Source organism: Actinia tenebrosa, unplaced genomic scaffold (genome assembly GCF_029948245.1).
Source record: "Actinia tenebrosa isolate PJP-AT-01 unplaced genomic scaffold, QUT_ActTen_1.0 PGA_scaffold8__29_contigs__length_14323225, whole genome shotgun sequence".
Lineage (NCBI taxonomy): Eukaryota > Metazoa > Cnidaria > Anthozoa > Actiniaria > Actiniidae > Actinia > Actinia tenebrosa.
The window spans coordinates 7,845,832-7,873,079 of NW_028292585.1; the positions used below are offsets into that span (position 1 = coordinate 7,845,832).

The window sequence follows — 27,248 nt, forward strand, 5'->3', positions numbered from 1 at the left end:
AGTTTTCTTTACTCTACGAAACCCAGCACTCTAAATTGCCATTGGGTCTGTGTGAGTTCATCGTTCCCTGATCAGCTCATGGGGTTTTTATCATGGTTTCATAAAATCGAACGGGGTTTCAGTTTTAACGTCCGACTTCGTTCTCTGTTCCACAGGGTATAGAATAGTAATACTATGCAGCACCGAGAATGAAGATCGCTCTCACATCATCGCAGCGCTGGATGAGTACAGATTAAATGCTGCACTAAGCTGTGCTTCACCTGATGCTTTATCTGGATACCTAACAAAACAATTCACTTGCTCAACGTCTTTGACGGGGTACTTCAACGAAGAAAGAGTTTCTTGGATTCCTGCTGCTAATCTTGACAGTGATGGGTATGTTACATCTATCAGTCATTTTTCTATACCAAGTCAACGATGTGCATGTTACATCAAAGCCGCCATCTTGTCTGACGATAACAAAGCATTCCTCATTAGCTTCTCTTATTAGATAAACCAACATAGTGGCTGCTTCATTGTTATTTAAGGTTCAAGGTTTATTTTTTCCACATATTTTCATAGCTATTGATGCTAGTAAAAAAGACAAAGAATCGTGGTAGAGTGCAGAATTACAACCCGAGGGGGTTAATGAATTTTTCTGCACCCTATTCATAGGTAATTCAATTTAAGATAATGGGACGGAAGAGGAGAAATTACAATGCATAAATAAGTTAAGAACAGTTCTTGGATTAAATATGTTTGAAGGGAATTGCTTATAAGTAATATGCTATACAAAAATAATGACGAAAATACTATCGAGATAATAAGTACTTTTTATATCTCAAGGGATTTCAAGTCACATGGATGCACACACTGTATAGTCTAATTCTTTTCTATTTTGATATTTACAGTCTTTCGGTTCGATTAGTTTACTCAAAACGAGCAGGAGCTGGAAAGTCGCTGATGATCACCAGGCTTTTTGAGCGTATTCCAAAGCTACAAAACAATCTTAAGGTGACCAAGACCATGGAACAACTCCCACTTAATATAACGGTTCCATTGCATGGCACAGTGGCAAATACTGGCCCTCTTCTTAATGGTCTGTGGAAGTACCCGGTCAGAGGGGACCTTCCAGTATCAAGAATAGTACACCTTGATGTATCTCCTTCAGTAAGTATCTCATGGCAATCAAGGGTGTCGTAGTAGTAGTACACTTGCCTCATCTCAGGTTCAATTCCTGGACATGGCATCACATATGAGGAAAGTTTGTATCTCCTTCAGTAAGTATATCATGGCAATCAAGGGTGTCGTAGTAGTAGTACACTTGCCTCATCTCAGGCTCAATTCCTGGACATGGCATCACATATGAGGAAAGTTTGTATCTCCTTCAGTAAGTATATCATGGCAATCAAGGGTGTCGTAGTAGTAGTACACTTGCCTCACCTCAGGTTCAATTCCTGGACTTGGAATCACATATGAGGAGAGTTTGTTATATGTCTTTTTTGAAACTTATCTGTAAAACTCGATCTTTCTCAAGATTATAAGGCAAACAAGTATATAAATATTTGAAAATATTTCAGTCGGGATTCATAATGCATTTAAAAAGCTCTGATGAAGGTCTTTGTTGAAAAATCTATACAAAAACATCATCTTTATAGGTGCTAGAGGGTCTAGAAACACTTCTCTTTAACCTTCTCGTACTTGGAGTCCTATGTGATAACAGTGGCCGCTTGTGGCGAAGAAAACCGACAGACTTGTACGTGGTTGAGATGACCACCCCAAAGGTAAGCTGTATAACATGTTTTATCCTTTGCCATAAAAAAAGAAAGAAACCAAAAACGTTGATTCTTTATTGTGACACATCGTGGAGCATCCCACCTGCCATTTGTATTTTTTTGTACAACAAATTTGCCTAAAAGCTCATGTGTATACACAATGAAAATGCAATTGGTGCCTCATAGAATATCAGGGCCATAAGGTTAGATAAGGTTAGATAAGGTATGGAATAAAATAGGTATACAATGCTTTCTCGTGACACACCATAACGCATCCCACTTGCCACTTGTATTTTCTTGTACAAAAAAAATCGCGTAAAAGCTCTTGTGTTCACAATGAAAATGCAGTTGGTGCCTCATAGAATATCAGGGCCATAAGGTTAGATAAGGTATGGAATAAAATAGGTATACAATGCTTTCTCGTGACACACTATGAAGCATCCCACTTGTCACTTGTATTTTCGCGACAAAAAATTCGCGTAAAAGCTCTTGTGTACAATGCAACTGGTGCTTAACATGATATTGAGGGACATAAGGTTAGGCTTTAAGATACGTTATGATACCGTCGTAAAATAAAAATCCTTTGATGTGTTACTCGAAAACTTTGATAATTGAGCTATAGTATCTCATTCCTTTCATCTCACCTTATTCTCATTCCGCCTACTTTTCCTGTTTCATTACAACTGCACTTTCAGGGATCAAAGTCAACAGATTTCATTTCTCGGCTTCCAAAGACAAAGTGCAAAACACCAAGGAAGACCCTGCAAATTCTCAAACGAGCCAACCCAACTACAAGTAAGTTGTAATGGCTAGTTTGTATAGTTATTATAGTTCGTCACTCATCATGATTCTGTTTGTACTTACTTTCTGTACATCATTAGAAAGTCCTTTGTTCGAAGATCAGGAATATCATAGTATTCCCGTACAGCGAGTTTTCCAGTATCTTAAGGCTTGCGATGATGTTCGTCAAAGTCTGGACAGGTTTCGCTTTATGCCTAACAGTTTGGTGGGCACACAAGCTGATTGTCTTGCTCTGATCATCAAGTAAGTGAATGCTGTATCCCAGACATCGTTTACTTTATTTCGGTAAGCATGATGTAGGCGACAGGCGAAGGGCTATATTTGACAGGCGACAGGCGATTGGCCGATAGGTTGTTCCAAGATCTAAGAATAGTTTGAATGACTTGTGTTTATTATTTATTACTTAAAACATGGAGGTTGGTGTTGAAATATTCAATGTTCTTTGTCGACTACAAATCCAATCTAAAGACTTCGTGTTCAGATATATGCCCATAGTTCCTTTCCGTCTTGGAATGATCTTTCTTCTTTGGCTCCGCCGGACAACCTTTTTAAAAATAGTTGTAATAATATTGTCTGCTTTGACAGGTTTTGTGGAATAAGAGATCCTTCGTGGTCGGAATTGAAACATTTCGTGGACTTCCTCAACTCTCAGCTTCATGATTGTGAAGAAAATATTTACTGTAACCCAGCGAACGTGGACGACTCGTGGATGCAGGGAACAATGAAGGGATTCATATCTTTTGTCATTCGTTTTATGGTGACCATGTCAAGGGTAGGAATTAATACATTATCTTTATTTATTTTGTTATTATTGGAATAGTTTTCGTATGGGTGGGGAAAATACGATACTCACTTAAGCACGTACACGGTAAGATAATAATAATAATAATGATGATGATGATGATGATGATGATGATGATGATGATAATAATAACAGTACTTGTATAGCGCATTCTGCTACCTCAATGCGCTGTGGAGATAAAAACGAAAATAATAAATAGTTCAGTCCAGCAAACAGGTTCAAAAGTTTTAAATTAAGTAGGCTGATTGAAAGAGTAGAGTTTTCAGCAATGACTTAAATTGAAGGCTGTCAGATTTCCTGATAGTGTCCGGTAGTGAGTTCCATAGTGCAGGACCAGAAACTGAGAAAGCACGGTCGCCATAATTTGAAGTGAAGGTACGAGGAACAGACAGTAGGCTTTGTTTAGATGATCTCAGTGGGCGTACAGGCTTGTGTGATATGAGATATGCCGTAACATTGAAATGGCTTCCCATAAGAATGGTTATTGCATGAGTGGAAAGCGTACGATACGGTACAGAATATGCAATGTTATAATTAACCTTGAATTTTATGGTTGTATTGTTAGGACTTCGCAACACCCTCCCTGGACGATGATCCCATTGTCTGTTCAGCAGGGCTCTCTGAGGAAGATGACGATGAAGATATCAGACCATTACAACTAAGACGACGCTGGGAAAGCAGGTACAGAAACTCACTTTATCCATATATAATCAAAATATGGCGACCTATGTTGTAGCACGATATCAATCGTATGTCTCATCGTATATGCTTTTTTTTTTTGTCGTTTAGCTCACATCCGTATATCTTCTTCAATGAAGATGGGATCACCATGACCTTCCTTGGATTTCATATCAATCCCAATGGAGATTTGATTGACCCTGATACAAAGGCGGTCATCGAGAAAGCCTTAATGACAAAACAGTTGAAAAGTGGACTGGAACATCAGAAAGTGGACTTCAAGACAAACTATTCAGCCTGGACTAAGTGAGCCTATACTAGACACCCATTTTTATCAATACTGATAATTATCATTTATTATATATTCTTAAAAAACTCATAAATAATTCATGAAGGAAACACAATAGAAATCATGACCGTGAAGGAGGTTTTATATCTGATATAGATTCGTCTTCATTTGCATAAACTTTAACTTGGATTTTCTCTATCAAACTTGGTTCATTTCGTAAAGAATTCGGTACAATATGAGAACTTACATCATGTGTTTTTTAAGCCGTTTAACTCGGAGATCGTGTTTTATCGGGTCTAAAACCACTCGGCTACGCCTCGTGTTTTATACCCGATAAAACACTCCTGCTCGTTTATTAAACATTACATAATAATTGATAATGATAATAGTTATTTAATTCGTATTATTAGTATATAATTTCTAGAAAATTGGCAAAAAGAAGTGTCAATTTTTTCTCTTGAAATTATTGCTTTCAAGGTCACCAAACGGGGAAAAAACTTTTCTGTTTTTATTACGATGGCGGACAGGTTTTTTCACCCGCTGGTCAATGTTCGCTGGCTTCATGACACCTCAGGTTTATAGTGACGTCATTCCTACGTCACTATTCCAGATCAGCTGGTATTAATATTATTTTTTAATATCTTTCCATTAGGGAGGAAAGAATCCACAAACTATGTTGTGTCATGGGAGTGAAAGACCAGGTCGATCCTGATACCTCTTATGAACTAACGATTGACAACATGAAGAAAATCCTTGCCATTCACATGAGATTCAGGTAATGTTCCAACAAGTGATCATATTAGCCTTTCCTTTGTCAGTTGCAGGACGTGTTGCATTATGGGGTGGTTTTAGGCAACGCCTTATTTTTTAAATGACATCTTTTTTGTTTCGTGCTGACAGTGAAAAGTGATAGGAAACCTTATTTTTTTTAAATGTTCGATAGGCCCTTTGCAGTTAACGGTCACGTGTCTGTACTGGTTAGCAAATTTTTTAAATTTTATATTAAATTGGTGATTCTTTTTAGCTACTTGTAAAGAACTGAATGAAACGATGTGTAACCAGTGTGCCACGAAATGCAGTTTTGTTACGATCTCTCGAAACAGGTTGTAGAAAGTTTGTTTGCTCACCAGTATATTTCACCCATGGGAATCAAGATGGCCATTCATTTACTCTCAGTGAATTAATCAGCACGTGATTACTGAGCTGCAAAGGGCCTATTTAGTTTGTCTCGTTTCTTGAAGCGTAAGATATCAATTGACTGTTGATGCCAATGCAATGCATTTCTACAAATCCAGAAAGGCTAAAGGGGCTGTGAAGTAGATATTGTGTTTGCAGTTTGACTTTGTCTTACCTATGTTCTGAGTGGTAGTGTTTGTCTTGTAGGTGCGGTATCCCTGTGGTAATCATGGGTGAGACTGGCTGCGGAAAGACACGTTTAATTCGTTACATGTGTGCATTGCAAGCAGGTCCAAAAGGTCAACGTAACATGCTACTTATGAAGGTAAGGTATTTGATAGACCTTAAGCATGATATACTTACACTTTCAGAACCCTTTCATTATTACTAATTATAATAATTATTGCTTTTTTGTCAGGTACATGGAGGGACTTCGTATGCTGACATCGCAAAGAAAGTAGAACAAGCTGAAAAAATGGCAGCAGAAAATGAGAAACAAGATATCGACACTGTTTTATTTTTCGACGAAGCCAATACAACAAACGCCTTGGGAATGATAAAAGAAGTTATGGTCGACCGAAGGATCAATGGACGACCTGTGGGGGTAGGGCTGCGTAGACTCCATTTCATCGCAGCGTGCAACCCATACAGACGGTAAGTATCGTGCCAATAACCATAGGAAACCCACAAAAGGTGGGGAAATGGCCAAAAAAAGCCGTATCGATTTAATGGAAATTAAATTTGAGAGATTCAAGTAAAACGACTGAAAGTTTATCGTGCGCAAAGGAGTTGTGAGTGACTAGTTACAGGTAGCTTGCTGTGTCTTTAATCGTGCCATTTATCGTCACTTTATGTCTACAGCCACACAGATAAGATGATAAAGAAACTAGAATCTGCAGGTCTGGGCTACAGCGTAAAATCCGACGAGACGAAGGACAAATTGGGTAAGTCTTCATGTGCCATAAAGGCCTCAAGCTAATGACGTTTTATGCCCATACTTTTCCCCTTTCTTTCTTTTTTTTGTTATGCTCATTTTCACTATTGTCTTGGTAATTCTCAATTCTCTTTTTCTCTTATATTCTGTAATTCTCAATTCTCTTATACCAACACTTCCAGAATCCCTTTCACTTACCTTTAATGCTCATTTTCACTATTGTCTTGGTATTCTCAAAGGAGTTTTAACATTTGAATATAAAAAGAAATTTTGAAGAGGATTGTGATAGTCATAAGAATTAAGGTCTATTTCTTTGTTTTTTTCTTGGTTCTATTCGAAAGCCTGTTATTATTTTCCTTCCAATTTCTACAGGAAAGATACCTCTCCGTCATCTGGTGTATCGTGTACATGCTCTCCCAGCTAGCATGCGTCCTCTTGTCTGGGATTTCGGTCAACTGAAACCTGAAATTGAAGAACTTTACATTCGTCAGATCGTCAGCAGATATGTATGTATGAATATCAAGGATGTTAAAGTGACCGTTTGTGGTAGAATGCTTGGCATGCGCGGATACGGTGCTCTCCGCCTCGCACCGCTTTGTAGTTCATGTCTGGGGTCGCTGGTTCGAATCTTAACTGAACCACGTATGGTTCACCGGTTTCCCTCCTTCTGTACAAAACCAACATGCGATTTGAGTGTTGTGTTTCGTAAATAGAGAATGTTGTAGTGGTAGTGCGTGTGGAGCAATCCTCACGGAAGAGCCCCTTACGGAGAGTGATAGATGTAAACAGGTGGGGGAGGGGGGGGGGGGGAGTTACTCGGTAAAATTAATAATAATTCCCTCCCTGATGTAAAATATCTAATACAGTATTGTTACTCTTTTCTTATATTAGGTTTTAATCGACAAAAGCATTCCTGGAAATCAAAACCTTGTCAAAGCAATATCTAACGTACTGGCTGCCGCTCAAAAATACATGAGACAACAACAGGTTGGTATAGGTTTCTGACAGTCAAGCAGGAAAGGAAATCGCCCTTATTAATTTTAAACATAATGTCGAAATGTTTGAGAAACTTGATGTAGACCTCTGGCCCGATTGTGCGAAGGATGAATAGCGCTATCCGACGGATAAATCTTATCGAGTGGATAAATATATTGGATAACAGCATCAATTTATCCACTGGATAAGGATTTATCCGTTGGATTAGTGATCAATGTTTCTAATGTCTTTTTCTTTGTATGTATGTGTCCAGGACGAGTGCAGTTTCGTTAGTCTTCGTGACGTAGAAAGAACAATGACTGTAATGACGTGGTTCTATCGTCACCATAAAAACCTAAGACCACATGTTAATCAAAGTGAAGACGAAGATGAGAGTGAAGATGAGAGTGAAGATGAGAGTGAAGATGACAGTGAGGATGAGGATGAGGACGAAGAAGAGGTGAGTGATTTTTCTCAACCTACATTCAAAATATAAACCCTGAAACAGCATCTGGGCCGATCAAAAGAGAGTTTAAAAAATCTCGTTTACGGATGACGTGAAACATCAGTTGAACATTGAAAACTTTTGAAAATTTAGTAACAAAAAAAAAAAAAAAAAAAAAAAAAAAAAAAAAAAAACAAAAACAAAAACAAAAAACAACAAAAAACAAAAGAGAACTCATAAATCTCCAAGTAGTAGATAAATAAAAGACAAAATTACAGATATTATTGGAGAAAAGCATTGGGAACAAAAGCAAAAAGTACTATAGTAATTGTTTCATGGATATATTATGTGCACTCTATACGACTGTTTCACTGTCTTAACAGCCTATGGACATGATCACGTGGTCTCTGGTTATGAGTCTTGGTGTATGTTATCACGCCAAGTTACAGAACCGTGAAGCTTTCAGAAGAGCTGTTACGTCAGTTTGTGCCCCTCCATTAATTGTAAACGGCGGACAGGAACAAATGCGTCGTGAGATTGTCAGGTAAGGGTAGCTTATAGAGCAGTTTCTCTTGACCTATAATATAACATTTATAGAACCTTGAAACGACCTTTGGGTTGATCTAAGTCAGGGCATGGCTAATTCACAAATTAAAACCTGAAACAACCTCTGGGCTGATCAAAGCCAAGGCACGGCTGACTCACAGATTGAATCCTGAAACAACCTCTGGGCCGATTTAAATCACGGCACGGCTAACTCACAGATCCGACTGGAATAGCGTGTGAGGTTTTGCCTAGAAAGATGTCAAAACATCTGATCATTAGAGAGGACTGAAACCCGAGACCCCAGAGGTGAACGGCAAGTGCACAACAATTGTACTGTACATTAGTGTATTTTTATGGATTGTGTATTTAGATGCCAAAAGGTAATGATCAAAGAGCTCAGTCTTGGACCTAACATCGCTCGTAACACAGCCCTCAGCGAGAACGTGTTCATGATGGTAGTTTGTATCGAGCTTCGTATCCCTCTGTTCGTCATCGGTAAACCAGGCAGCTCCAAATCACTCGCCAAGACAGTCGTCGCTGACAATATGCAAGGAGATGCGTCCAAGTCCCAGCTGTTCAAAACTTTCAAAAGGGTTGGTTGAATATTTAGTTTTTGTTTCTTATTTGGCTTCATTAGCCATTCCGAAGTTGAGGAAAAAACTGGGTCTAGTTGGCATTGCAATGCATTGTGGGACTGTTTAGGTAACTTTTTCCTAAGACAGTCTTTTTACAACAGTCCCATAATGCAGTGCAATGCCAACTCGACTATTTTTTTCTTCAACCGCAGAATGGCTAAAGCAGAGATTACTCTATTATCTTCACATTTTACAGGCGCACATGGTATCCTACCAATGCAGTCCACTTTCCACCCCTGATGGGATCGTTGCAACGTTCAGGCAGTGTCGAAGATTACAAGAGAACAACCCGGGTGATCGATATGCATCAGTGGTAGTACTAGACGAGGTCGGCTTGGCTGAAGATTCGCCTTTGATGCCACTGAAGACGCTCCACCCGTTACTGGAGGATGGAGTGACGTCATCTGATGACATCATCGAGACAGACGAAAAGCCCACTCGAGTTGCGTTTATCGGGATATCTAACTGGGCACTAGACCCCGCAAAGATGAACCGAGGCTTGATGTTGATGCGGGGTGAGCCAAGCAAGAAAGAACTTGTAGACAGTGCATGGTATGGTTGGTATATCATATGTTTGGGTCCCCGGCAGTATGGTTTTGTAACATATTGTCTAGTATCCTATAGGGGAATCTGTGCAGAGGATAAGGATGTAATGTATCATATCTTTGGGTCCCCGCAGTATGGTCTTAGTAACACATTGTATAATATCCTACAGAGGAATCTGTGCAGACTGGGAGGATGTATGGTATCATATCTTTGAGTCCCCGGCAGTATGGTCTTAGTAACACATTGTATAATATCCTACAGAGGAATCTGTGCAGAGTGGGAGGATGTAATGTATCATATGTTTGGGTCCCCGGCAGTGTGGTCTTAGAAACACATTGTATAATATCCTACAGGGGAATCTGTACAGAGTGGGAGGATGTAATGTATCATATGTTTGGGTCCCCGGCAGTATGGTCTTAGAAACACATTGTATAATATCCTACAGGGGAATCTGTACAGAGTGGGAGGATGTAATGTATCATATGTTTGGGTCCCCGGCAGTGTGGTCTTAGAAACACATTGTATAATATCTTACAGGGGAATCTGTACAGAGTGGGAGGATGTAATGTATCATATCTTTGGATCCCCGGCAGTGTGGTCTTAGTAACACATTGTCTAGTATCCTACAGGGGAATCTGTGCAGAGTGGGCGGATGTAATGTATAATATCCTACAAAAGATTCTGTGCAGAGGATAAGGATGTAATGTATCATATCTTTGGGTCCCCGCAGTATGGTCTTAGTAACACATTGTATAATATCCTACAGAGGAATCTGTGCAGACTGGGAGGATGTATGGTATCATATGTTTGGGTCCCCGGCAGTATGGTCTTAGTAACACATTGTATAATATCCTACAGGGGAATCTGTGCAGAGTGGGAGGATGTAATGTATCATATGTTTGGGTCCCCGGCAGTGTGGTCTTAGAAACACATTGTATAATATCCTACAGGGGAATCTGTACAGAGTGGGAGGATGTAATGTATCATATGTTTGGGTCCCCGGCAGTGTGGTCTTAGAAACACATTGTATAATATCCTACAAAAGATTCTGTGCAGAGGATAAGGATGTAATGTATCATGTCTTTGGGTCCCCGCAGTATGGTCTTAGAAACACATTGTATAATATCCTACAGGGGAATCTGTGCAGAGTGGGAGGATGTAATGTATCATATGTTTGAGTCCCCGGCAATATGGTCTTAGTAACACATTGCATGTCGTGCGCGAGTGAGCACGGACGTGCTTGCAAGAGCTCTCTATATTTCTACAAATTTCACTAGTATATATGGATGTCTACTCAAAAAAAGAAAAACAAACAAACGATGAGTTCAGGAGTAGCTAAAATCCAGAAAGAAAATGAACAACTACGTAAACAAGTAGCCGAATTTGCGGATGAAATGAAATCGTTGAGGAAGAAGATGGACAACATTAGCGAAGAACCGCGAGATGTGGAATAAAGTATTCAGCACTACAGGGGAATCTGTACAGAGTGGGAGGATGTAATTTATCATATGTTTGGGTCTCCGGCAGTGTGGTCTTAGAAACACATTGTATAATATCCTACAGGAGAATCTGTACAGAGTGGGAGGATGTAATGTATCATATCTCTGGGTCCCCGGCCGTATGGTCTTAGAAACACATTGTATAATATCCTACAGGGGAATCTGTACAGAGTGGGAGGATGTAATGTATCATATGTATGGGTCCCTGGCAGTGTGGTCTTAGAAACACATTGTATAATATCCTACAGGGGAATCTGTACAGAGTGGGAGGATGTAATGTATCATATGTTTGGGTCCCCGGCAGTGTGGTCTTAGAAACACATTGTATAATGTCCTACAGGGGAATCTGTGCAGACTGGGAGGATGTAATGTATCATATCTCTGGGTCCCAGGCAGTATGGTCTTAGAAACACATTGTATAATATCCTACAAAAGATTCTGTGCAGAGGATAAGGATGTAATGTATCATATCTTTAGGTCCCCGCAGTATGGTCATAGTAACACATTGTATAATATCCTACAGGGGAATCTGTGCAGACTGGGAGGATGTAATGTATAATATGTTTGGGTCCCCGGCAGTATGGTCTTGGTAACACATTGTATAATGTCCTACAGGGGAATCTGTGCAGACTGGGAGGATGTAATGTATCATATGTTTGGGTCCCCGGCAGTATGGTCTTGGTAACACATTGTATAATGTCCTACAGGGGAATCTGTGCAGACTGGGAGGATGTAATGTATCATATCTCTGGGTCCCAGGCAGTATGGTCTTAGAAACACATTGTATAATATCCTACAGGGGAATCTGTACAGAGTGGGAGGATGTAATGTATCATATGTTTGGGTCCCCGGCAGTGTGGTCTTAGAAACACATTGTATAATATCCTACAGGGGAATCTGTACAGAGTGGGAGGATGTAATGTATCATATGTTTGGGTCCCCGCAGTGTGGTCTTAGAAACACATTGTATAATATCCTACAGGGGAATCTGTACAGAGTGGGAGGATGTAATGTATCATATGTTTGGGTCCCCGGCAGTGTGGTCTTAGAAACACATTGTATAATATCCTACAGGGGAATCTGTACAGAGTGGGAGGATGTAATGTATCATATGTTTGGGTCCCCGCAGTGTGGTCTTAGAAACACATTGTATAATATCCTACAAAAGATTCTGTGCAGAGGATAAGGATGTAATGTATCATATCTTTAGGTCCCCGCAGTATGGTCTTAGAAACACATTGTATAATATCCTACAGGGGAATCTGTGCAGAGTGGGAGGATGTAATGTATCATATGTTTGTGTCCCCGGCAATATGGTCTTAGTAACACATTGCATGTCGTGCGCGAGTGAGCACGGACGTGCTTGCAAGAGCTCTCTATATTTCTACAAATTTCACTAGTATATATGGATGTCTACTCAAAAAAAGAAAAACAAACAAACGATGAGTTCAGGAGTAGCTAAAATCCAGAAAGAAAATGAACAACTACGTAAACAAGTAGCCGAATTTGCGGATGAAATGAAATCGTTGAGGAAGAAGATGGACAACATTAGCGAAGAACCGCGAGATGTGGAATAAAGTATTCAGCACTACAGGGGAATCTGTACAGAGTGGGAGGATGTAATTTATCATATGTTTGGGTCTCCGGCAGTGTGGTCTTAGAAACACATTGTATAATATCCTACAGGAGAATCTGTACAGAGTGTGAGGATGTAATGTATCATATCTCTGGGTCCCCGGCCGTATGGTCTTAGAAACACATTGTATAATATCCTACAGGGGAATCTGTACAGAGTGGGAGGATGTAATGTATCATATGTATGGGTCCCTGGCAGTGTGGTCTTAGAAACACATTGTATAATATCCTACAGGGGAATCTGTACAGAGTGGGAGGATGTAATGTATCATATGTTTGGGTCCCCGGCAGTGTGGTCTTAGAAACACATTGTATAATGTCCTACAGGGGAATCTGTGCAGACTGGGAGGATGTAATGTATCATATCTCTGGGTCCCAGGCAGTATGGTCTTAGAAACACATTGTATAATATCCTACAAAAGATTCTGTGCAGAGGATAAGGATGTAATGTATCATATCTTTAGGTCCCCGCAGTATGGTCTTAGTAACACATTGTATAATATCCTACAGGGGAATCTGTGCAGACTGGGAGGATGTAATGTATCATATGTTTGGGTCCCCGGCAGTATGGTCTTGGTAACACATTGTATAATGTCCTACAGGGGAATCTGTGCAGACTGGGAGGATGTAATGTATCATATGTTTGGGTCCCCGGCAGTATGGTCTTGGTAACACATTGTATAATGTCCTACAGGGGAATCTGTGCAGACTGGGAGGATGTAATGTATCATATCTATGGGTCCCAGGCAGTATGGTCTTAGAAACACATTGTATAATATCCTACAGGGGAATCTGTACAGAGTGGGAGGATGTAATGTATCATATGTTTGGGTCCCCGGCAGTGTGGTCTTAGAAACACATTGTATAATATCCTACAGGGGAATCTGTACAGAGTGGCAGGATGTAATGTATCATATGTTTGGGTCCCCGCAGTGTGGTCTTAGAAACACATTGTATAATATCCTACAAAAGATTCTGTGCAGAGGATAAGGATGTAATGTATCATATCTTTAGGTCCCCGCAGTATGGTCTTAGTAACACATTGTATAATATCCTACAGGGGAATCTGTGCAGACTGGGAGGATGTAAGGTATCATATCTTTGACTCCTCGGCAGTATGGTCTTAGTAACACATTGTATAATATCCTACAGGGGAATCTGTACAGAGTGGGAGGATGTAAGGTATCATATGTTTGGATCCCCGGCAGTATGGTCTTAGTAACACATTGTATAATATCCTACAGGGGAATCTGTACAGAGTGGAAGGATGTAATGTATCATATGTTTGGGTCCCCGGCAGTATGGTCTTAGAAACACATTGTATAATATCCTACAGGGGAATCTGTGCAGACTGGGAGGATGTAATGTATCATATGTTTGGGTCCCCGGCAGTATGGTCTTGGTAACACATTGTATAATGTCCTACAGGGGAATCTGTGCAGAGTGGGAGGATGTAATGTATCATATGTTTGGGTCCCCGGCAGTATGGTCTTAGTAACGCATTGTATAATATCCTACAGGGGAATCTGTGCAGACTGGGAGGATGTGATGTATCATATGTTTGGGTCCCCGGCAGTATGGTCTTGGTAACACATTGTATAATGTCCTACAGGGGAATCTGTGCAGACTGGGAGGATGTAATGTATCATATGTTTGGGTCCCCGGCAGTATGGTCTTGGTAACACATTGTATAATGTCCTACAGGGGAATCTGTGCAGACTGGGAGGATGTAATGTATCATATCTCTGGGTCCCAGGCAGTATGGTCTTAGAAACACATTGTATAATATCCTACAGGGGAATCTGTACAGAGTGGAAGGATGTAATGTATCATATGTTTGGGTCCCCGGCAGTGTGGTCTTGGTAACATATTGTAATATTATCCTACAGGGGAATCTGCGCAGAGGATGAGGATGTACGACAACACTTATTAACACTACTTGAGCAACTGGCGACAGGCTATGCTGATTTGTACGCAAAACAGAAGAATTTTGAATCTCTGCGCAGCTCTAAAAGAGATGAGTTTTTTGGACTCCGTGACTTCTATAGGTTTGTTGCTTCTCTACTGGACATTCACAGCTTATAAGCGGTCTTTGTTGTATCTTGTCTTCTTATCAGTGAGTAATTGGGAACATGATTTTATTGTTAGTCTTGTCAAGATGGTGTATAGCATAGCAGCTGACAAGAACGGTAAACCAACCGGGACAGAACTTGAGCACGCAATCAGGAGAAACTTCGGTGGGCTAGATGAGATAGATGCTGTGAAGATATTCCGAGAACACGTCAGTGATGCCAGGATACAGGTATTGGTATTAGCCATTCCGAGCCTTGAGGACAAAGCTGGGGCCAGTTGGCGTTGCAGTGCATTGTGGGACTGTCATAGTTGACGAAGTAGACGCCATCTTGGAAATGTCATCTTTAAAACAGCCCCGAAATGCACTGCGCAATATTAAAAGTTTAATTTAAAAAAAAAAATTATATCTCGAAATTTTATCTGATGATTAGGATAGTGAGCCAGTGGATACCCTGGATTTGTTGCGGGCAAGTCTTGATCACAAGAACACCGTCGGGTAATTCACAGCACTTTCTTTGTATTGGTGAATCTCGTAAGACATTTGATTCAATTAATGATTTCGTTGATTTTATTTATAACAGAGAGAGCCGCTATCTTTTAGTACTGACGGAGAACTATTCAGCCCTCCGAATAGTTGAGCAAGAACTTATTAACAACAAGGATAACTATGTGGTGATATTTGGGAGCAGCTTTCCTAAAGACCAAGAGTATACTCAGGTATACTTAGTAATTAGACCTAGAGTCCCAATGGGCTATGAGTCGATAGCTTGTGAGGCCAAAGGAGGAATGGGCTATTGATTCATTCATAGGCCATGAGGGCGAGAGGACTTATTAATTTAGTCAAATCCAACTAGTCGGTCACATATACAGATGCAAACAAAATTTGAATTAAAGTTAAATTCAATGTTTTGGTTTTCAAAGCCTGCACTTTTTGCTACTAGTAGCTATATAGTCTAGTAGTAACTCATCCAATTAGAGCGCAGCTTTAATGATAGACCACTAGTTTGATTTGACTAATATTTGTTAGCATAAACTTGTGGTGTATTTGAAATCGTGCGTTTTGATTGGCTAAGCTACTCATAGTCCATGGAGAAAAGTGCCAGCTTTGCAGATAGTATATTTGTTTCTGCCATGTTCCGATGATGTCCAACTGGTTTGATTATGCTAAAACAATCTAGACCTCTTCCCGTCATGAGCTCGGCGGCTCCTCGTGGAATACCGACTCGTACATCATTTGAACTACTGGTCTTAATCATTCTATTTAGATGTATCCACTATATTTTTTATTTTAATTAAAATTTTAGGTTTGTCGTAATATAAACCAGATTAAAGTGTGCATGGAGACAGGACGGACAGTTGTTCTTCTTAATCTTGAAAGCTTGTATGAGAGTCTCTATGATGCATTAAATCAGGTAAACATTCAATACATAGATATAATATAATATATTATGTTTTACTTAACCACACCCCACCAAACCTGGCACACCATATCACACCACTACACGACCATACCATACCATACCACTACCATACCACACACACCACACCACTATACTACCATATCACTACCACACCACACCACTATATTACCATACCACTACCACACCACACCATTAAACTAACACACCACTACCACACCACTACCACACCACTACCACACCACAACTGGCACACCACACTACTACACTAACACACCACTACCACACCACTACCACACCACAACTGGCACACCACTACACTAACACACCACTACCACACCACTATCACACCACTACCACACCACTACCACACCACAACTGGGACACCACACCACTACACTAACATACCACTACCACACCACCATCACACCACAACTGGCACACCACACCACTACACTAACACACCACTACCACACCACTACCACACCACAACTGGCACATCACACTACTACACTAACACACCACTACCACACCACTACCATACCACTACCACATCACACCACTAAACTACCACACCACTACCACACCACAACTGGCACACCACACTACTACACTAACACACCACTACCACACCACTACCACACCACAACTGGCACACCACACCAATACACTAACACACCACTACCACACCACTATCACACCACAACTGGCACACCACACCACTACACTAAAACACCACACCACACCACAACACACCACACCACACCACACCACACCACACCAAACCAAACCAAACCAAACCAAACTTGCTCCCGCCATTTCATAGAGTAGTTCAGTTAATTGTTTATTGTTTCTTTACTTTTCAGTATTACGTTTACTGTGCTGACCAAAAGTACGTGGATCTTGGTCTGGGTAGCCACCGAGTCAAGTGCAGAGTGGATGATAGCTTCAGGTAATAAATCCTAATAAATTAAGTTATAAATAATAAAACTTTATGATCAGTAATATGATATCATGACCCAAATAAAATACATTCAATTGCAAAATCATTATCGGATTCAAAACATAGAAGCTGAGACCGAATTCCGTATTCTGGGGCATGACATAATTATTCTCTGATTTATTCATTTGAGATACGCAGTCGATATGAAAAGTGTTAAAAGCCTTTATGCTTTCTGTCAGTGAAACAATTTACGAGGTGTATCACTAGATACTATAGCACAGGTGCATGTTACGTCATTGCCGCCATCTTGGTTGACAAAAAACAAAGCATTCCTCATTAGCTTCTCTTGTTAGATCAACCAAGGTTGCGGCTGTTTCATTGTTATTCATATCTCAAGGGATTTTGAGTCACATGGTTGCACACACTCTATACATCTATTTAACGTACTTCCCACGTACCATTTCGGCCTCATGTTCTATGTTTTTGAACCTGAAATGATTTTGTAATTGAGTATAAGTTAACATTTTCTACTTTCTAACTTTACTTTGTCAGACTTATCGTTATTGCCGAGAAGGAAGTTGTTTACAAGAAGTTTCCCATTCCTCTCATCAATCGCCTCGAAAAGCATTATTTGGTAACATCCAAGAGCCTGAGACCAGTCCAGATGGATCTGGCAAACGACTTGAAGAACTGGGCTCAGGATTTTGCTACGGTCCAAACACAACGCCACGAAACCAAGCAGTAAGTTAATTAGTGGAAATGACTGTGAAATTCTCTCTGTATGCCCCACCGTGCCGACCGTATGGCCTTGCCTTAGGATGTAAAGTAACAGCTCTTTATTAGATCCCTTCATTTGTAATTCAGTTCTTACTGCCATAAAAGATAAAAACAAAATATTATATTGATATTATATTATTATTGTCAGACTTTGGATTGATTCATTGATTAGTTTGGCATTCATATTATTTATCTACGATCCCGTAGTTGTTTGTCGGTTCTTTCCTGTGCTTCGAGAGCTTTTCTCCGGGTTTTCCGGTTTCCTACCTCCACAAAAATCAACTCCTAAATTCCAATTCGCTCTGGCGTGGAAAGCTTAAACATGAGCCTCTGGCTCGGGAGACTAACCATCACTACCTACAATCGACGTAAAATAAATTCACTGATTTTCTTTACGTGTACATTTTCATTTCACAGGAATTTCGCTATTGGTGATGCCTTCGTTGGGTATCAAAGTGACACAATTCCAGCAATAGTTCTTCAAGCGTGTGCAGAATCCCCTTGCTATACCGGTGAAGCAGCGCCTGAAGACTGGCTTCCTGAAGTCAAGGAAAGATGCAAAAAGCTGTTACTTCAATGTGCTACGCCAGATGCAATGGCTAGGTTGTCGCGCACAAGACTATTTCTTGAAGCAAAGGCCTTGTGGCATACGTACTTCCGGCAGCAGGAGCACACCAGTTTACCGGCTTGTTTAAATCAACTTCTAGACCAAACAAAGAGACGCGAAAGTGGTTTACTTGTACAGGTGTCGTCTCATTCGCGACTGCTGTCAGAGAATGACTTGGCAGATGTTTGTCAAGCCACACACTTCGAGCGCCGTGATGTAGAACTCCTTACTTTACAACAGTTTCAAACAGAACAACAGTTCTTGAAGCAAGTCAGGTTAGATACAGCTATTTCAAAAAGGGTTGATAAAGGCTTTGTTGCATGTTGCTTACCAATCACAAAGTGAACGTGAATCTGATCAGTGAAAGATTGCAACGATATGGACTTTGTCTGCACGTTTTCCGGCATATTTTCTTCTGCTGACATTATTTACATATGATCGACAATATGGATAAGCTATTGATATGCAACATGCAACATGCAACATGCAACATCAACATGCAACACCAACATGCAACATCAACATGCAACATGCAACATGCAATACCAACATGCAACACTAACATGCAACATCAACATGCAATACCAACATGCAACACTAACATGCAACATCAACATGCAACATCAACATCAACATGCAACATCAACATGCAACACCAACATGCAACATCAATATGCAACACCAACATGCAACATCAACATGCAACATCAACATCAACATGCAACATCAACATGCAACACCAACATGCAACATCAACATGCAACACCAACATGCAACATCAACATGCAATACCAACATGCAACATCAATATGCAACATCAACATGCAACATCAACATGCAACACCAACATGCAACATCAACATGCAATACCAACATGCAACATCAATATGCAACATCAACATGCAACATGCAACATGCAACATGCAACATCAACATTCAACATGCAACATCAACATGCAACATGCAACATCAACACATGCAACATCACACATGCAACATGCAACATCAACATGCAACATCAACATGCAACATGCAACATGCAACATGCAACATCAACATGCAACATCAACATCAACATCAACATGCAACATCAACATGCAACACCAACATACATGCAACATCAACATGCAACATGCAACATGCAACATCAACATGCAACAACAACATGCAACATCAACATGCAACATCAACATGCAACATCAACATGCAACATCAACATGCAACATCAACATGCAACATCAACATGCAACATCAACATGCAACATCAACATGCAACACCAACATGCAACATCAACATCAACATGCAACATGCAACATCAACATGCAACATCAACATGCAACACCAACATGCAACATCATGCAACATCAACATGCAACATGCAACATGCAACATCAACATGCAATACCAACATGCAACATCAACATGCAACATCAACATGCAACATGCAACATCAACATGCAACATCAACATGCAACATCAACATGCAACATCAACATGCAACACCAACATGCAACATCAACATGCAATACCAACATGCAACATCAACATGCAACACCAACATGCAAACATCAACATGCAACACCAACATGCAACACCAACATGCAACATCAACATGCAACACGCAACTGCAACATGCAACTCAACATGCAATACCAACATGCAACATCAACATAGCAACATCAACATGCAACTCAACATGCAAACACCACATGCAACATCAATATGCAACATCAACATGCAACATCACATGCCACATCAACATGCAATAAACCAACATGCAACATCAACATGCAACATGCAACATGCAAACATCAACATGCAACATCAACATGCAACATCAACATGCAACATCAACATGCAACACCAACATGCAACATCAACATGCAACACTAACATGCAACATGAACATGCAACATCAACATGCAACAACCAACATGCAAACACAACATGCACAACACACATGCAACATCAACATGCAATACCAACATGCAACATCAACATGCAACATCAACATGCAACATCAACATGCAACAACCAACATGCAAACATCAATATGCAACATCAACATGCAACATCAACATGCAACATCAACATGCAATACCAACATGCACATCACATGCAACATGCAACATGCAACATCAACATGCAACACCAACATGCAACATCAACATGCAACATCAACATGCAACATCAACATGCAACATCAACATGCAAACACATGCAACATCAACATGCAACATCAACATGCAACATCAACATGCAACATCAACATGCAACATGCAACATCAACATGCAACATGCAACAACATCAACATGCAACATCAACATGCAACACCAACATGCAACATCAACATGCAACATCAACATGCAACACCAACATGCAACATCAACATGCAACATCAACATGCAACATCAACATGCACATCAACATGCAACATCAACATGCAACATCAACATCAACATGCAACATCAACATGCAACATGCAACATCAACATGCAACATCAACATGCAATACCAACATGCAACATCAACATGCAAACATGCAACATCAACATGCAACATCAACATGCAACACCAACATGCAACATCAACATGCAACCAACATGCAACATCAACATGCAACATGCAACATCAACATGCAACATCAACATGCAACATCAACATGCAACATCAACATGCAACATCAACATGCAACATCAACATGCAACATCAACATCAACATGCAACATCAACATGAACATGCAACATCAACATGCAACATCAACATGCAACATCAACATGCAACATCAACATGCAACACCAACATGCAACATCAACATGCAACATGCAACATCAACATGCAACATCAACATGCAACACCAACATGCAACATCAACATGCAAATACATCAACATGCAACATCAACATGCAACACCAACATGCAACATCAACATGCAACATGCAACATCAACATGCAACATCAACATGCAACATCAACATGCAACATCAACATGCAACATCAACATGCAACATCAACATGCAACATCAACATGCAACATCAACATGCAACATCAACATGCAACATCAACATGCAACATCAACATGCAACATCAACATGCAACACCAACATGCAACATCAACATGCAACATCAACATGCAACATCAACATGCAACATCAACATGCAACACCAACATGCAACATCAATATGCAACATCAACATGCAACACCAACATGCAACATCAACATGCAACATCAACATGCAACATCAACATGCAACATCAACATGCAACACCAACATGCAACATCAACATGCAACATCAACATGCAACATCAATATGCAACATGCAACATGCAACACCAACATGCAACATCAACATGCAACATCAACATGCAACACCAACATGCAACATCAACATGCAACATCAACATGCAACACTAACATGCAACATCAACATGCAACATCAACACCAACATGCAACACCAGTATGCAAAATGTATTATCTACATGAAACATACAACTCGCAACAAAATCTTCACCAACCTGTTTCGTTTTGTTTATTCCGTGATTAAATAACGAATATTTTTTCTTGAATATTATAGGAAGTTTTTCATCCGCCTGAGTAACTACGAAGGGATTCTTCTTGTGCAGTGTGATTCAGGCGACGGCAATTTCAATTTGATAGCTTGTACTCGACACTTACTGATGGATCAACGTATGAAAAGAGCGGAAATGTTGAAGGAGAAGCTGAAGGTATTCACTTCATCAGATACCATGCTGATATTATTGTGAATGTATTGAGGTAGTGCCTGTGGAGCAAACCTCATGGAAGAGCTCTAGCGGAGAGTGATGTTTGAAAAAAAAAGTTATTTGTATGCTGCTTATCATTGTGAAAATCTCTAGGGTATACAACGCTTCATAGCAATGTTTTGATCGATTTTTGATTTAGTCCTGTCAAGAGAAAATTAACCGAACTAAGAGAAGAAATCTCTGGTATTCATGCTTGCAACCCACATAGGCACCGTTTGATACTATTTTTACATTTGCTATCGTTTTTTTCCTGCGCGTGCAGAATTACAAACGAGCAAATGTAGATTCTATAAATAGCATCAAAGATTTTAAAAATAGCATCAAAGAGTGCTCATGATAGGGTGCGGGGATTCCTTCTCTTAGTTCATTTTCTCTTGGTACTGTATATTGTATTTCTTCCATTGTTTTTCAAAAATGTAGAATATAACTGTGAATCGGGCTCGGCACATGGTGGGGCCATGGTACAATATCCTTTAACCAGTCACCGTGCACGAAATACTGTTTATCCACACATTTTTTTGACTTTTAATTTTTAGTTGTGTTTGTTTGTTTTTTAGATCGAGCTGGAGGATGTCCCTTCTCTACATATAGTAATCATCATACAGCTCCCTCGAGTTAAAGGTGGATGCGTAAACTTCGTTGGATTCCAGGGAGGTCAGTGGGATTCCTTCCATGTAGATGACTTACGTCCACCAACCAATCAAATCCCACCAATACAGATGCTCATTGATCGTCCAATCAGCGAACTTCTCAAGCCTGCTGACTCAATATCTCGAGAGACATCTGTGGACGAGGAGGAGTTACAACAGAGAAAGGATCAAACACAGAACGAAGAAGCAATGCTAGTTGAAGAAGACGAAAATGATGTTCAAACGGATAGGAAAGAAGATGAAATGATGGAAATCGATGAAGAAGAAGACATAGCGAGGTCCTTGGAACCAGAAAGAATGGGTGCGAATCTTGGCAGGTTTGATCCCATGGTGTTGTTACGTAGGAGTGTGCAAGCCGCTGCAGGAAGATTAAAGGATGAAACAGTCATGGCTGAAAGAACAACTGAAAGAATTGACCTGATTTTAAGCCTTCTTCCTGAGGACTCATCAAAAATGCCAGGTGTGTGAATGTAAACGAAGAAGCAAGAAAATTAAACAAATAAATGAATAAATCAACTCTATTTAGAGAGAGTGACACAAGACACTTTGGCCTTATTTTTAACGTCTCTGAATGAGACGGGAGCCATTTTATGTGGTCATCCGAGCAACGGTGAAGGTCTAACCGTTTGCAGATATGTTTAGAGTAACGACAGCACCTTCTAATCAAGTATATGCAACTACTGTTCTGGTATTTTCACTTATACACCTATCTCGAAGATCGTTGTCACCCCAAGAGTCTCAAGTAACAAGCCAAGGCTCCAGAGAACGTCGGTACTTTTAATTATAATTGATTTATTCATGGTTCATGCAAGTGGCTGTAGCTGTCCACTAATTATCATCTCAAGCAGCCTTTCTTGGAGCAATTTGTGAAGTCAATAAATGAAAATGCACCATGAATAAACTAATTACAGCTTAAAGTACAGGCATTCACTGCGGTTCTTGGCTTGTTGCTTGAGGCTTTTGGTGCGACAACGATTTCTGAAATAGGTGTATATGTTTAATAAGTTTTTATTACTCATCGTTTTATATCAGATGGACTGTCATTTGCCAAAAGTCTACACAGGAAGATCTACAACCTTCTCTTGGAAAAGAATGAGAAACAATCCGGAGGGTTAGCTCGTCATTGGGTGCGGCATGAGGCCCTTTCAGGGACTAGTGTACATGAAAGAGGCACTTTTAGGAGAGCACTTCAGCACAAGGTACTGACAGAAGTAGAACCCTTACTTGCTAAGGTGTTTGCCCATGCAGACAGGGATTGTAACCTAGACCTGCTACGTAACCAGGAGCCATGGATTTTAAGGTGAGGATTTGTAAGTGGAGCTTATACAATGTGGAAAAATGTTTTCCCATTAAAGAACACTTGTGATTTTCTTGAGAATAAGATTTTTTGTTTGAGTCGTATCCATATTCATGTGTCTTCTCCGCATGTGCAAACGTTGACCAAAGAAATGATACTCTATGGAATGAAACGTGGTCTGAAATGAAAAAAACATTTCACCACGATTGATATGGTCTGTTAAAAATAAAAACAGATGCTAATCGTCTATTTTTCTATCTAGATTGTGGATTTTCATTTTTGACAATAAACGTCTAAGTGAGATCTACTACGAGCTATCCAGCTCCACTACCCGCGAGAAAGTTCAAGCATCGGGAAAAGGAAAACATGTCTTTCGTTGTTGCTTTCCGTTTTCATGGCTCATCAAGGAAATGATTGATGAACTTTGGCGAAAGATGGCTCTTGGCTCCAGTAAGTGATTGTATAGTATTCTCTCTAACAATCAAAGTGCTTGCATTTTTATTAAAAGCAACTTCTAAGTTTCATTTGGATTCAGTGTGGAACTACTGCTAAACTCCATTAGTGCAGTTTTCGTATGACTGTGAAAAGTTCACGGCACGAACACGGTCATGACACAGCAAGGGACACGCCAGACAAATCATATTGCACGAGAATTTACATTTACTCTCCATCCAATAAAATAGTCGGAACACGGCATAAACACGGCGCGGACACAGTCACGCCAAGATCACGGCGCTTTTAGACCAATCATATTGCGCGTGAAAAAAATCAGCCAATAAAATTCTAGAAAGTATCACGGTCACGGCACGTAACGCTTACGGCACTGAGCTTTTCACAGTCATGCGAAAACTGCACTATCATAACCGTCACCGTCACCGTCACCATCATCACCATCACCATCATCATCACCATCGTCATCTTTATATTTTGTATAGGGGTTTTGCACCATCACGTGTCCACGCCCATTATATACAGCTTGGGCTGCCTGTGGTTAGATAACAGAACAATAAAATCCCTTTGCTCTTGGGAATCGAATTCTTTCTCAAGTAAAACGATTATATTGTTCCTGCCATCTAACATGGCTGCCGTCACGTGATGGTGCAAAACCTCAATTATACCTTTTTACTGACACGGCGGCCATCTTAATATTCCTTTCCCGAATTCGTTTGACTGACCACGAAACAATGGTTTGAAGTCGAGACTGAACTTGATTCTTTTATTCATCAAGTTCAACCTCGACTTGAAACCATTGTTTCGTGGCCAGTCAAGCGAGCTAGGGAAAGGTATTATGGGATGCCGAGGGGGCAAACGTTGAACATTTATAAAACATGGAAAGGCGGAGTTACGTTTTCAAACAATTTAAAGTCTTGGTCGGTTTCACATATTTCAACTACCAGCAAATTCAGTTGATGTGCTTCTTTTTGAAAAGTGTAAAGTTCTATAAAAAGACACCCTGACAGCTATACCGTCTTTAAAACACTCATTAATAATTCATAAGCTTATGGTCCAATTGGAGCCACCATACACGTCACGTGCATGAACCTTTATACCCGATAAAGTCCTCTTCATTAGTATTCAAGTGATTTTATATAAAGACACACGTGTCTTTATATAAAGACACGTGATCTTTATATAAAGACCACTCGAATACTATGAGGATGACTTCATCAGGGATGAAGTATGCATCCAAGTTTAGATGAAGACATAGAGCTTCATCAAGGTCATAGTCAACCCTAATGATTTTTGACTAACGTGCCTGTCTTTGCCTTGGCACGCAATATCCAACGTGTGGGAGCTTCTATTGAATCTGGTTGCGCATGCCCATGACGTCAAATCTCTATCGAAGTATAAAAATCCATGTTCGTGACGTGTATGGTGGCTCCAGTTGAACCAAAATCTTATAAATTGTTCATGAGTGTTTTAAGCAGTTCAAAAAACTCGTAGATCGTGTTTTATCAGGTACCTGATAAAACACTCCCTACTCGTTTTTTAAACACTACATAAATTTTCCAATCCATAAATGTCTTAATTGATGGTTTTCACAGCTGCCATGTTGGATGAATTTAACAAAAGATTCGTGATTAGTCTCTTTTGTTATATCATCCAACATGGCCACCGTGTCTTTTTGTTATTTCATTCTCTAGGGATTGCAAACCAGCAATTAAAACAATAGAATTCAAGAGGCCTGCCGTATCGGTAAAAAGGTGTATTATACTAATCTTTTGACTGGGGATGTTTTCAGGTCGCTCTAGAGAGAGAGAAGAGGATAAACTTAGAAGAATAATGGAAAACTCCGAGCTTAGGTCCATCCTCTCTGTCATACATGAGGAAGGTAAAGGCGATGAGGCTGCCAGGCGATATCTGCACGACTTCGTTCACTTGGTCTATAAACCTAACAAAGAAAACGAAGACGAAGAAGTCCAGGTTAGTAAATTATAAATTATTTTATAGAATAACTGTTATGAATATAGCGTTCTGATTGGTTTAGAGCGCGTGCTTTATGAGAGCACATTGCACGCGCGTTCACTTTCTGTTGCGTCATTCCTATATATTACTGTAATTCGTATTTTATAAAAGAAATAAAAAACTTGCTTGCTGTGCTGTGCAGTCATAAAGCACTTGGGGATTGGCAAAACACTCGAGAAGTGTCCAGAAGCACTCCGCTACGCGTCGTGCTTCTCTATTTCTTCAATTCATTCAGGACGTACCCGGCTGTGATCTTAATAATGCCGGACTATCCTACAGGGACGCTAAGGATGCTGGTAGAAAACTTTCAATTCAATACGGTGAACAACTTCTGGGCTGATCTAATTTAGGGCAGGTCTAACTCACAGATCGTACCCTGAAACAACCTTTGGGGCTGATCTAAGTCAGGGCACGGCTAACTCACAGATTGAAGACGGTAGGCTGATAGAAGTCAAGGCACGACTAACTCGTAGCGTGTTTTGCTGAGAGAGGAAAACCAGAGAACCTGGTGA

General features: G+C 40.1%; 1 protein-coding gene across 1 annotated transcript in view; it reads left to right on the forward strand.

Moving 5' to 3' along the window:
- The window catches only part of LOC116300627 (E3 ubiquitin-protein ligase rnf213-alpha), a 66,848-nt gene that overhangs the window by 19,835 nt on the left and 19,765 nt on the right, over window positions 1-27,248 (forward strand). Inside the window, exons 24-54 of the mRNA XM_089024035.1 lie at window positions 156-375; window positions 891-1,149; window positions 1,638-1,763; window positions 2,450-2,549; window positions 2,636-2,798; window positions 3,141-3,327; window positions 3,923-4,038; window positions 4,147-4,341; window positions 4,977-5,099; window positions 5,708-5,825; window positions 5,919-6,154; window positions 6,362-6,444; window positions 6,807-6,940; window positions 7,326-7,421; window positions 7,684-7,869; window positions 8,238-8,398; window positions 8,771-8,993; window positions 9,232-9,587; window positions 14,605-14,763; window positions 14,864-15,017; window positions 15,220-15,284; window positions 15,370-15,505; window positions 16,093-16,200; window positions 17,073-17,158; window positions 17,702-17,890; window positions 18,344-18,808; window positions 22,116-22,266; window positions 22,881-23,433; window positions 24,006-24,273; window positions 24,533-24,720; window positions 26,513-26,694. Coding sequence (XP_088880161.1) covers window positions 156-375; window positions 891-1,149; window positions 1,638-1,763; window positions 2,450-2,549; window positions 2,636-2,798; window positions 3,141-3,327; window positions 3,923-4,038; window positions 4,147-4,341; window positions 4,977-5,099; window positions 5,708-5,825; window positions 5,919-6,154; window positions 6,362-6,444; window positions 6,807-6,940; window positions 7,326-7,421; window positions 7,684-7,869; window positions 8,238-8,398; window positions 8,771-8,993; window positions 9,232-9,587; window positions 14,605-14,763; window positions 14,864-15,017; window positions 15,220-15,284; window positions 15,370-15,505; window positions 16,093-16,200; window positions 17,073-17,158; window positions 17,702-17,890; window positions 18,344-18,808; window positions 22,116-22,266; window positions 22,881-23,433; window positions 24,006-24,273; window positions 24,533-24,720; window positions 26,513-26,694 — 5,786 coding nt within the window. The remainder of the gene's footprint in view (window positions 1-155; window positions 376-890; window positions 1,150-1,637; window positions 1,764-2,449; window positions 2,550-2,635; window positions 2,799-3,140; window positions 3,328-3,922; window positions 4,039-4,146; window positions 4,342-4,976; window positions 5,100-5,707; window positions 5,826-5,918; window positions 6,155-6,361; window positions 6,445-6,806; window positions 6,941-7,325; window positions 7,422-7,683; window positions 7,870-8,237; window positions 8,399-8,770; window positions 8,994-9,231; window positions 9,588-14,604; window positions 14,764-14,863; window positions 15,018-15,219; window positions 15,285-15,369; window positions 15,506-16,092; window positions 16,201-17,072; window positions 17,159-17,701; window positions 17,891-18,343; window positions 18,809-22,115; window positions 22,267-22,880; window positions 23,434-24,005; window positions 24,274-24,532; window positions 24,721-26,512; window positions 26,695-27,248) is intronic.